Here is a 12,327-nt window from a genome sequence, read left to right on the forward strand (position 1 = left end):
TTGAACTATGGGCTGAGCAACAGACTCAGGACCTGAATACATGTAGCGCCTCTTGAATGCTCACTTCCTCGACAAAGGCCAAGATAAGCAACTTGAAAACATTCACTTGAAAACATCCGTGCATACATTAGGTACTTACACACAAGAAAAAAAACATCATTGTCTGAGCTGCAGGGAAGTGAGTGAGTGAGTAAAAGCTCTGCCTCAGCCCTCATTTTCCAAATCATAACTGTGTTTCAACCGCCTCCCCCAGAGTGCTTCAGCTGAAGATGGTTATTTCTAGGAGGCAGGAGTAATATCTCTGCAGGGTCTCTCGTACTTTACAGCACTTCAGTATGCTGTGGCAAAAGGCAAGAATGGCTTGCAAATTAGTTAGCAATTAACTGCAAAGCTGATATATAAATTCCTGGGACTGAACTCCACAGCTTTGCACGTTGTAATTACGTGTAGGTTGTGTCAACACACATGCAGCAGATTCACAATTCCTCCACAATTCCTCCTTGTTGTCCAAGGCGGCTGGGCACAAGCTGACCCCTGTGCTGGGGACAGCTCTGGGCCCCTCAGGACAAGACAGACCTGGAGGGGCTGCAGAGTGTCCAGGGGAGGGAACAGAGCTGGGAAGGGTCTGGAGCACTAGGAGCAGCTGAGGGAGCTGGGAAAGGAGCTCAGGCTGGAGCAAAGGAGGCTCAGGGGGACCTTGTGGCTCTGCACAACTCCCTGAAAAGTGCCATCAAAGCCTGCGTGGGTAGGGCTGCTCCCACCCATCCAGACTTGCCCAGAGAGTGTCATTAAAGACACGAGGATTAAAGCTTTCTCCTTTATTTAGCTGCTGAAATGCCTCAGAGTTGCCAGAGTTATTGTGTAACTATATCTTCAGTCTGATCTTAATATGAGTTTGTTGAGCTTTAGAATAGCTTCCTCTGGAAACCTCAGAGACTGACGTTGGAAGACCTGAGGAACTGGGAGATTCCCAGGAGAGAGAGGCACAAGGATAGAGGGCACAAACACTTTACAAGGCCATTTCTACAAGAGGGAAACGTGTGCTGCTCCTCATCACTATCTGTGCAAAGTAAGGATGTTATTTGCATGTAAAAACTGATGCATGACAATACACAAATACACACACACACATATATATACATATATGTATATACCCCCTCCCAAGGTCAATGTCACCAACTTTTCTGCATGGAGAAGTAACCTGCTCCAGCCAAACTGCTGCTCAGCAGAAGTATTAAAAAAGAAAAAACAAAAACAAATAAGCAAACAAACGAACAAAAGCAACAAAAAACAAACAAAAAACCCCCAATCAACAAACAAACAAAAAAACCCACAACGACAAAACCCAAACAAAACAAACAAACAAACAAAAAACCCAAACAAACCCCCAACCAATAGGTGTAAGTGGGCAGTACAGAAGACTTATATGCCAGGCTGGCTGTATTCACTTGATAAATCTGTCCCTAAACTCAAGTGCTCCAGAGGAAAGGGAAGTGCTCCAAGCAACACTAAGGATTGTTAAAACTGGAAGTACTTGACTGTTTGGTGAGGCCTTACAGAGTTTGGCACATGCCAGAAACTGCTGGTTTGTTGCTTTAAGTGGCAATATAAATATATAATTTTGAATATTGTATATCATTAATGCAGGAAATTTAAACTTGATGGGAGTTCCAGAAACGGCACTTCTGTAAATTGTGGTCTGACATGTCAGTCGATGTGGCACACTCAATAACTGAAAAAACATTCATTTTTTTTCTAAGCTGTGAATTTATTTGGTGATGGCTCTGTGTCAAGAAGGAATCACTGTAGCCTCAACATAAGAGCTTTTAATTATCTGCACATAAGAATAAGTTGTCATAGAAACAGCCAAAGTTTCAGTGTTCCTCTGTATTCACAGCATTACTGTGTAGAAAGGACAACCTGAAGGGCTGGATTTGGATCCAACAACTCCTCTGGTGTTACTCAGGCTATTCCTGTACTGAGCTCAGGACTCCAGAGCAACCTCTCCCGAAGTAATTCAGTCTGAGTGACTAAAGATGTGCCATCTCAGGGACACTGGGAACTGCAGTAAAGACATTAGTATACGCAGCCAGCTAGAAAATTCCCACTGGGTGTTTTAAAATTACCAGTGTATAAATAAATTACCAGCCACTGCCAGTGGCTGTACAGACTCAGTGTGCCTTACCAGAGGATATTTTACTAAAGTTACCACAAAATAAATGGTGGTCTCACTCTCTTATCACAGGGTAGGAACAAAGATAATTCTACAGAAAACAGACAGTAGTCAAAACACACTTGGCATAACACAGAAACAAGATTCGTGTTTTTAAAAACACACACAACCCCCATTTGCTTACTTACCCACTCACACAGATTTCTTTATTGCAGTATTTAAACATCACACAGCCATTAATGGATTTTAGCCTCACAAAACCTGTCAAGTTGGTAAATCCCTCAAGAGAGATTCTCAGAAAGGAATGGAGGGGACTGCTCAGAATTACACAGAGAGCTCATAATCATGTTGACTACACTTACAGGTCCTGAACTGATTTTCACTAGGCTGGGTAATTCTTAACTAAAGCCCCCAAAATTTATCCTTATAGCATTTAATATAGACCCAGACAAGGTGCAGAACACTAGGGACAGAACAAGAAATTAATCAAAAAAGAGAATTATCAATGTTTGGTTACAGCATAACTAAACAACAGATGGAAAGAGGAGCCTGCATCTTCAGGATATGATGAAGAAAACCTTTGCTTCAGCAAATTTTAATTCCTCCACACACTTCAATTTAATAACTAATCACAAAAACTCACCCAAACATTTAGCAGAAATTAGGAATTTAAATGAAAACATAAACATATGGCAATTGAGAATGTAATCACTTATCAGTAACTACTGATAGGAGATATGATTTTTTGATATTACAAAGGACCTATATGTGTAATTGATTGGAGTAGTACACTTTAAGTGATGAAGTCTTGAGCACTTACTCTTAGCCTGTCTTTGGGCAAAGCAACAGCTCCTTGCTTGATGATTTCCAGGACTCGTTCCACTGACAGCTCAGCTCCAGCTTGCTCTAATCGGGAGCTGAAAAAGGTGATCACCTGGAATGAAACATCACAGCACATAAATAAATAGAAAAGAAGAGATCTTTGGATCAATTTATACACAAAGCTGTCATCTTCTTTTTTGGCACTGCTGTATCTGCACTTCTTAAAGAATAATCACATTATTGCCTGTGTCACAGCCAGGGAGACTTTGTTAATGTCAAGTTAGCACAACTCTCAGCAGCCTTCTGCAGTCCCTTGTAACAGGCAGATGATTTTACAATTTAATACACATAGCTGAATTAATAAATTTACATTTTCAAGTACTGTGCACTGACATACACCTGTATTTCTGTCAGTTCTGCCCGTCAGGTTTTTGAGTTCTTCCAGTCTTTTTTATAATTTGAGCTAGAAATTTACTTTGAATGTAAAGCATTAAATTAAATCATTATAGTGTCACTGACTTCTGGACAAAAGGCTTTAAGATAACTATTAAGTATCTCAGTATGAGAGACTACATGATAACCTGGGGGTTGTGTAGCACTCAAAGCCACAGCAAATGGATGGTGAGAAGAGAGTCCACAAAGCTCCTCTTCTACCCAGATTATCCACCCCAAGTGCCCCACATACCATCCACATCCTGGATTCTAGGCCCAAGGACCAGCACATTCCCTCTTAGGCTCCAGACATCCCCCTGGTTAAGTCAAGCTGATTTTCCCCATATTTCTCTCCCCACCCTCTTTTCTGTGACCCAGCTGGTCCTTATTAGCTCAAACTCAGTTAGATCAGGTTTTAACTTTTATCTCTCTCCAAGCTCAGTAGGTTACACCAGAAGCAGACATCCCACCGGCAATTCTCCATGTGGGACATCAGAAAACCTCCATTTCTACAGCTCCTTTCATCCAAAAAGAACACACTTTGCAAACCCCATCCCTTATCCCAGGGAGACTCCACAGTCATGCAGGGGATCCAGGACTCAAAACAACACAAAAAGGGTCCAGGGAAAAATTTCAACACCTACTTGGAGCCTTCTGGAAATACCACAAGAGGCACTTGGTAGAGCCTGTCTACACCTGGCTACCCCTGAGCTGGAGGCAAGCACAATGCTGATGGTAGGTTCTGCAAAATCCAGAGAGCTTTGGACACATGCTCTGTGGAAAAATACTGATGTTCACTTGTATCTGAATCACAGTCCAGTCCATCGAGTAATCTTCATTAATTCTCCCAAGTAGAAGGGGGGAAAAGTTATTATACTACAAAATCTTTGCTAAGCTCTCTTTGTTCTGTAGTGAGACACAGCTGGAGCCAGAAACCATTACCCTAATTATGCCTCCCAGCTCAGCTGCTGTTCATAAAACAAAGACAGCTGATGGCTTGATTACTGTGAGATTCAAATTTGTTGTTCCTGTTTGTGACTCCCCCCACCAAAAGTCCAGCACTTGTTTTGAGCTGAAAGACTTGCTGGGATTTCTAGAAACTCTTGCACCAAGTGAATGAGATAGAGGCAGACTAACATTGCTGGAAGTTGCTTTTTGGAGTTGTTATGGGGTTTTGGTGTTTGATTTGGCTTTTTTTCCAGTTTTGTTTTGTCTCTAACAACAGAAGTACGGAAATCAGTCAAGAGAAAATTCACTTTTAATCTTCCGTGCTGTCCCTACGATTATCTCCACACTTGAGCAGAAAGAGAGAATTTCACTGCCTCTGGCAGACGCTGCAGGTAGGCTTTTACATTCTTAGAGATAAGGACCTGGTGGAGCACTGTGATCTCTGATCCTTAAAAAAAAACAGGAGTAGGAAGATGTGTTGAGTTCATAAGCAAAGGAGCTGGAGGGAGGGCCCAGAAATAACAGAGTAAAACAGCAAGAAACAGCTTGTGTAAAGAGCGTGAGGACCTCGGAGTGAGGCTGACATGGTTTTGGCACAGAGTTTGGGACAAATTGCTGGTGGAGGATACACAGCTCACAGAGGAATGAGCAAGTTGCCCACAAACTTTGAAAGAAAAAAACATCTTCCTGCATTTCAACACTCCTCTGTTGTCAGTAATCACTGGTGAAACCCATCCTTGCCCAGGGCAGGCTTCTGCAGAGAATCCATCCCAGTGGCACTGCCTTGTTAGCTCAAGTTCTGCTAAACCACAACAAAAGCAAAACTTAATATTTAGCTTTTAATCAAAAGGATAAAATACTATCATAATGCAAATGCGTAAAAAAAACTGAATGAAGCTCACAGATACTCCCTGAATTCTGACATTTACTATTTTGGGAAGTCAAACCCTTCAATCTTAACATGTTTTTAAAAGACTTATGTTTTTGTGGTAAAGGTACTAATCTTCTTTGGGTTGTATTTCAAAAGAACAAAAGCAAGACAGGCTTCCAGTATTTTCAGGCTATGTCAGCATTTTAGAGAACTCTGAATGGCTATTTTTGATATGTAGTCGATGACTAAAATTAAAAATATCTACTTTAATAATGATTCTTATCTCTAGATGTTATTTGCCTTACTACTTCAAACAATGAAATGTAGAAATGGAGTAGTTCTCTTTTGGACCCTATGAGCACAATACCCCAGTGAGACAGGTACCAATGAGTACCCCAATGAAGTAAAAGAACAGAAAAGCAAAAATAAAGAATAAAAGAAGATTTAACTATACAAAAGAGATCCTAAAAAAGGCATTTGCTTGGTAGCTCCACATCAGAAATAAAACAAAAAAGCATCCAGCATCATATCCCTTGTGCCCAAACTCCAACCTTGGTAGCAGTGGGTCTAACACTTTTCCTACTAATGCAGTCAAATATAAAAATATAAAAGCTCAACATCATATTAAGGAAGAGTAGCCTTTTCTTTTGAAAGAGGTTTAATTATCTTCTACACTTAAGTAAGAGAGCTGAATTTAAATTAAAAATGAAAATTAACAGATTTCAACTCCTTGTCCAATTGAAAGTAAAATGAACCAGAAAAAATAAACTGGGTGAATACTATTAAATGAATTTCAGGTTTTAGTACATGTTTTAAAACCAACTGAGCATATGACTGTATGAATAGAAAAAAACAGATCTTAGGGCAAATAAACAAGGCTGAGAGATGGTGTCTTCCTGACACTCTAAAAATTAGTTTTCTTATTAATCTCTTGGGCAACTGGTCTAAGAAAACAGAAAACAACTTCAAAGACTACTTAAGAAGAAGAGTAAGAAGAAACTCCACAAGTTGCTGTGAATTATTCTTTCTTTAGTCATGCTGAGCACTGAAAGGCCTCTCCATGAAGGAACACAACCCATTCTAAGGAGCTCTCTCTCCAGTCTGGCTTCCATATTAACAGAGATTAAAAGGCACATCTAATCCAGGATTAGACAACCCCTCATCAGGAATATCTGATCCCTGCCCAGATAAAGAGGTGTATGGAGAGCCTTGCCCTCTGCAGTCTAATCCTGGCTGTGCAAGGTACCCAGACATGTGGTATGATGGGCATAGGGGACCTGGCTTGGCCATCTCCAGCTCAGGCATTGCCAGAGTTTCTATTAAAATACCATTAAAATTTCTAAACAAAAACTGTTTTCTATAGTGATTTCCAAAACTGGTTTTAATCATAGACTCATGATTTGGTTGGGAAGGGACCTTAAAGTGCCACTATCCAGTGCCACCCTCTGCCATGGGCAGGGACAGTTTTCCACTATCCCAGACAGCTCCAAGCCCTGTCCAGCCTGGCTTGGGACACTGCCAGGGATCCAGGGGCAGCCACAGCTTCTCTGGACACCCTGTGCCAGGGCCTCACCACCCCCACAGTGAAGAATTTCTTCCTACAAATCGATTTTCCATGAGAAACTCGTACTTTCTTCTTTTGTTTTGTAAACAGTAAACTTAAAAGGTATGCCAGAGATTAAAAGTACTACGAGATTAGAATTATTTAGGAACATTTTTCATGTAGAGGCAATGTTTTAGCTTTTCGAGATTATTTTTGAGATTGTGAGGGAACAACTACAGTGTCTGTTATTTCACCCAACCACTGTTTTCAATTGGGCTGCAAGGCTGAAGTAGCAAAATATTTCCCTTTACAGCATGCAAACAGGAGATCTATCAAGAGCAAGATGTTTTCTGCACTTGGATTCTGTCAGCAGATGCTGAAGTGCCGTGAGGCCTGCGGCAACCCAGGCAGTGCTGCTGCCTAAGGAACATGACAGCTCCTCTCCTTCTCCTCCAGCTAAAAATAACATTACAACACGTTTCTGCCTCCTCTGCCTGCAACTGCAAAGGTCAGCTCTGCAAGACAGAAGAAAAGAATCACTTGGCACAAAATGAAAACATTTTGAACCTGGTTTTGTCAGTTTTGTTTCTCTCAGAAAGTGACTGAAAGAAACACTTTGTGTATTTTATTTCCACCCATGTTTACCACTGGGAGAGTAATATGGTGTATTAATGGAACACTGAATGGAGAAGAATAGACGAAAACAAACCTCTCGTAAAGTACCACAGGATTAGCACTTCAACTAAGTAGCTTCTGTAAGGAAACATAAATCACAGCTATACAGTGTCCACTAGTTATACCTGGAGCAAACAGGAGGCCAAACCAACCCTCGCTGATTTAAGAAAGGGTGAAACAGCTTCAGGTGATTCAACAGCAGGAGGAACACAATAGGTTAATCAGCAAACTTGAAGTACTGTATTTTTCAGAATCACCTTGAAATGAGGAGTGTGTTCAAGGACACATGAACTTTTCCAGGTGTACTGCTCTCCACTCCTAGGGTGTAGGAGTGGGGAAAAAAGAAAAAGGCAAAAAGACCCCCCTAAGCAAACAAACAACAACCAAAAAAACCTAACCCAAACACATGAAACCCCCAAATCCTTAGAGTATTTAGGCAGGCTCTGGTAATCAGCAGCATCAAGGTTTTTCTAAGGTAATTTTAAGGAAAGTCATAAAAACTTAGTTCTTAAATCCTGCAGGTCTTAAAATAAGGGTTGCTATGCCAGAGTAAAGCCAACTTGATTGATTTTAAAATCTAGCAGGAAAATGTCTTTGGAGAATTAGATTCCTGGTAGGAAATTGCATAAATCAAGTCCTTTGCATCACTAAGCCATTGCTGCCGACCTCCTGATGTCTATCAGAGTATTTTGCAAACAAAATTCTAGCAGCTCCTAGTTAGGCCTGTTCCACCACCTGTATCAGTCGCTTGCTCATAGGAAATATGAGAACAGTGAAAACCAAGGAGTTCTCACCATGGCCATGAACCAAACACATCTTTAGGAATGATAAGCAAAGAGTCTCCACCAAATTCCTGACATATTTGAAATCACTGACCAAATTATAGACCACCTCTGAAGTGGAGGCATATAGACAGCTCCCAGCTGGAATATTTCTGCACATGGCCAGAAGAAGAACCATAGCATTCCTCTCTGTTCACCATCCAGAAGATGAATATCCCATTTTAGCTGAACAAGATGCACTATCTCCTACTAAAATGACTTTCTAAAATGAAAAGTAAAGTAATAAGAAACAGAAGGTATTTTGATTTCAATTTCTTCTGTACAGCATTAATGATTCCCATATGTTCCCAATCACTTTGCAATGGTGATTTTTAGATTATTTATAAAAACACAGAGGCAAATAAGTAGAATTCAACATAAAGTGGTGAATACACCGATGACCCTTACACATTCACCCATTTTTGCCTCAATGATGAAGCACACAGAGACTATGTGCTATCTCCAGAGTAAACTGAATGGTCCAAATTGTGAGGAACAGAGTTACTCTGGCCAGGTCTGTGCTGCAGGTAACCTGGGCAATTCCTGCTCTGGCCTGGGCTCTGGTGGGGCTGCAGAGGCATCCCCATATCGACCTGTGCCTATAGACCTATGCTGGTTTGTCCTCTGCCTCAGTGCCATGCTGCCAAATGTCTGCTATCCAGAGGTCTCCAACGCTGAAGTCCCTGAAAACCTACCACAGTGCTTCATTATTACTAACCTAGGAAAAGTCTTTCCTTATGACCTGCAAACCCACAAGTATGTGAAAGAGATTATTCCATTTCCCTCCACAGCAGCATTTTATTTGAAAAATACCACATCACTTCAGCCTTCCTATGGCAAATCAGCACATTCAGAGATTCTGTTTCCTACAGCTCCTACTTCTACCTGGAATTTGTTTCATGGTGCCAGCTGAGCATGAGCCCAGGGGTGCCCAGGTGGGCAATAGCCCCTGGGCTGTCCCAGCCATGGGGTGACCACAGCCCCAGGGCAGTGCCTGTCCCCTGTGCTGGCTCTGCTGAGGCACCTCCAGCCCTGGGGACAGCTCTGGGCCCCTCAGGACAAGAGAGACACTGAGGGGCTGCAGAGTGTCCAGGGAAGGGAACGGAGCTGGGAAGGGTCTGGAGCACCAGAAGAGGCTGAGGGAGCTGGGAAAGGAGCTCAGCCTGGAGCAAAGGAGGCTCAGGGGGACCTTGTGGCTCTGCACAACTGCTGACAGGAGGGGACAGCCAGGGGGTCAGGCTGTGCTCCAGGGAACAAAGGACAGGACAAAAAAGCCTCAAACTGTGCCAGGGGAGGTTCAGGTTGGATATTAGGGAAAATTCCTTCATGGAAAGGCTTGTCCAGCTCTAGCACAGGATGCCCAGGGCAGTGTTGGAGTCCCCATCCCTGGAGGAGTTTAAAAGCCATGTGGATGTGGCACTTGGGGACATGGGTCAGTGGTGCCCTGGGCAGTGCTGGGGAATGGTTGGGCTCCATGGTCTAGAAAGTCTTTTCCAACCTATATGATTCTGATATTCTAAACCAGAGTAACCCAGCTAAGATGTCTCCAGTGTGAGTAGGCTTAGAGGACACCTCCAGGTTATTCTCTGCTTGTATAAACACACGGAACTGCAGCAGATTACTTTTCTATTTGCACCATCACCTACTCATTATTACATCCCCAGTACATTCTCCAATTAATTCTTCATCAAATTTTTAGCCTTTTCACCTCTTCCATGCTTCCTTTTGGTTGATGAGTACATTGTGTGCAACAGAGTAAAAATAATAAGCATTTAAGTCTTTATATGTCATATCTATTTTATACATTCTTGACAGGCAAACTGGCAACTGTTCTGGTGTCCAAAACTCATTAGAGACTTTACATGCTCTGTATTTTGGTTTGATTTCTGCAGCATGGAACATTATCACACTGTTAGTATTTCTGTATGAAATACAAATCTGGACTATGGTTTATGGTTGGATAATCTTTCATCAATTGGTAGGCAGAATTCACTAGAGGGATGTCAGAGTGAAACGGTGTTTAACAGGCACCTTCTGCTCACATGAATCTCTAGAGCGATCTGATTATTGCAATCATAGAATTCCAGAATGGTTTGGGTTGGAAGGGATCTTTAAAGGCCCTCTAATCCAATCACAATGTACTGTCCACTAGATCAAGTTGCTCCAAGCCCTGTCCAGCCTGCCTTGGACACTGCCAGGGATCCAGGGGCAGCCACAGCTTCTCTGGGCACCCTGTGCCAGAGCCTCACCACCCTCACAGCCAGCAATTCCTTCCCAATATCCCATCTCTCCCTGCCCTCTGGCACTGGGAAGCCATTGCCCCTTGTCCTGTCACTAAATGCCATGGTCAAAAATTACTCAAGGTTCTAGTGCAGCAGGGGTGCAGATAATCCAAACTTATTTTCCTGTTTAGGACCACAGAAAGTACCAAGAGAGGGAGTCAGGATGTGGCAGAGGCCCTGCAGACATACTTTGGGAGCTTCAGAGAGATAATTTTTCTTGCCCACTCTTCCATTACCAAAAGTTGCAACATTTACCATTTCCATCTACAATTCACACAATTTGGGCCATAAAATTCCATTGATCACAACAGCCCGAAACCCAACACAGCTCCTCAATACACAAGAAGTTGGTGGATTCATCCTCTTCAGAATAACCAGGCTTGGTCACATGAAAAGCCTGGCCAGCTCACTATTCTATCTGAAAGCAGGCTGGGATGGATGCTAAAATATATAAAAGAGCATGTCAAGAATAGAGAGATCCTCCCCATGAGTATATTCTCCCAGCTTCCAGCAAGATACAGTTTAGAAATTTATTGAGCCAAATATTTTAAGGTTTGGTTTTTTTTCTGACTCCTTTTAGTGCACAGCTACATTTCAGACATCCACGGTGTCCCATACAGCTGTGAGGATGGAACTCCAGCTCCACTACTGCAGAGAAAAGCCTGGTAAGTCCTTGGAGACAGAAACTCATTTTGGTTCTTCTCAGATCCTGCCCACATGGTTCCCAGACCAGCTCCCTGCAATGTGTACAGTAAAAGGAGCATGCTTTGCCACTGTTTCAAGGGACAGCAAGACCAGTTAGAACATTCTGGCTGTAGCACATAAGACAAAGACTGGTTCTGTGTGGTGCTGCCAATACTGTGTATGAAGTGCAGGACGTGACAGGGTAGATGAGGAGTCAGATGAATCTCATCTTTTATTCAGATCTACAAGCCTGACAGCTCTTACCACTTGCCAGATGGTGACAGGTACATTTAAAAAAAAAATTTAAAAAATTCTTTTTTTGACATCCTCGCTTCTGTAACAAAAGAGCTATTTAAAAATTCAACATGCTCCCTTGGAAAGCTTTAAATAGTTTCTGAATGTAACTGGCATTATGCTGTAACCCAATATTAAATAGTTTTGGGGAGGAATTGTTTAAATTATTGAGGAAAACCTACATTTAAGTGTTACAAAGGAAAGGAGGCTGTCTGTGGGAGGCACGGGGCTTCAAGCAGAAGGATCTGGCCACCACCAGTTATCCTGGATGTAGACAAGTAACCAGAGAAGGTCCCTGTCTCAGTCAGGAGTGTAGACAACTGTTATCTTCAGTGCACTATATCCTCTTTGCACAACTTGAAGACACCTTGTTCTAATCATGCAGACAGTATCATGCTGCCTGTAGTGTGCAGCTGCTGAAAGTTTGGAGAATTTTGAGCTTCAAGTCCTCCACTCCCCAAACTCTTGCATGACCGGAAAATATGAAGTGAAAACAGAAGAGGAAGGAATAGGTACAGAGCAGGATTTCAGTTCAACATTTAAAACTAATTTTCTTTATGGGCAGTCAGATATCTGTCACTCTCCTGTAATTAAAAGCAAATCAAAACAGAAACTCTGCAGATTATTAGACATATTAATGTGTTATTAACTGCACCCAGGGAATTAGCACCCTTCTCAGCCCTCCTTTCCAGTATTTTGCATCCAGTGATCAAAGTAGGGCTTCAAGCACTGCTCAGCTCTGCAAATACTGACTAGAAGACAGAGAAACACTTGTAACAATT

The 12,327-nt window shown here is 42.2% G+C and overlaps 1 protein-coding gene across 1 annotated transcript in view; it reads right to left on the reverse strand.

Moving 5' to 3' along the window:
• DYM (dymeclin) overlaps window positions 1-12,327 on the reverse strand; it is a 207,783-nt gene that overhangs the window by 30,905 nt on the left and 164,551 nt on the right. Inside the window, exon 19 of the mRNA XM_085043464.1 lies at window positions 2,994-3,107. Within this exon, the coding sequence (XP_084899590.1) occupies window positions 2,994-3,107 (114 nt within the window). The remainder of the gene's footprint in view (window positions 1-2,993; window positions 3,108-12,327) is intronic.

Source organism: Lichenostomus cassidix, chromosome Z (genome assembly GCF_008360975.1).
Source record: "Lichenostomus cassidix isolate B80296 chromosome Z, HeHo_3.0, whole genome shotgun sequence".
NCBI classification, from domain to species: Eukaryota; Metazoa; Chordata; class Aves; order Passeriformes; family Meliphagidae; genus Lichenostomus; species Lichenostomus cassidix.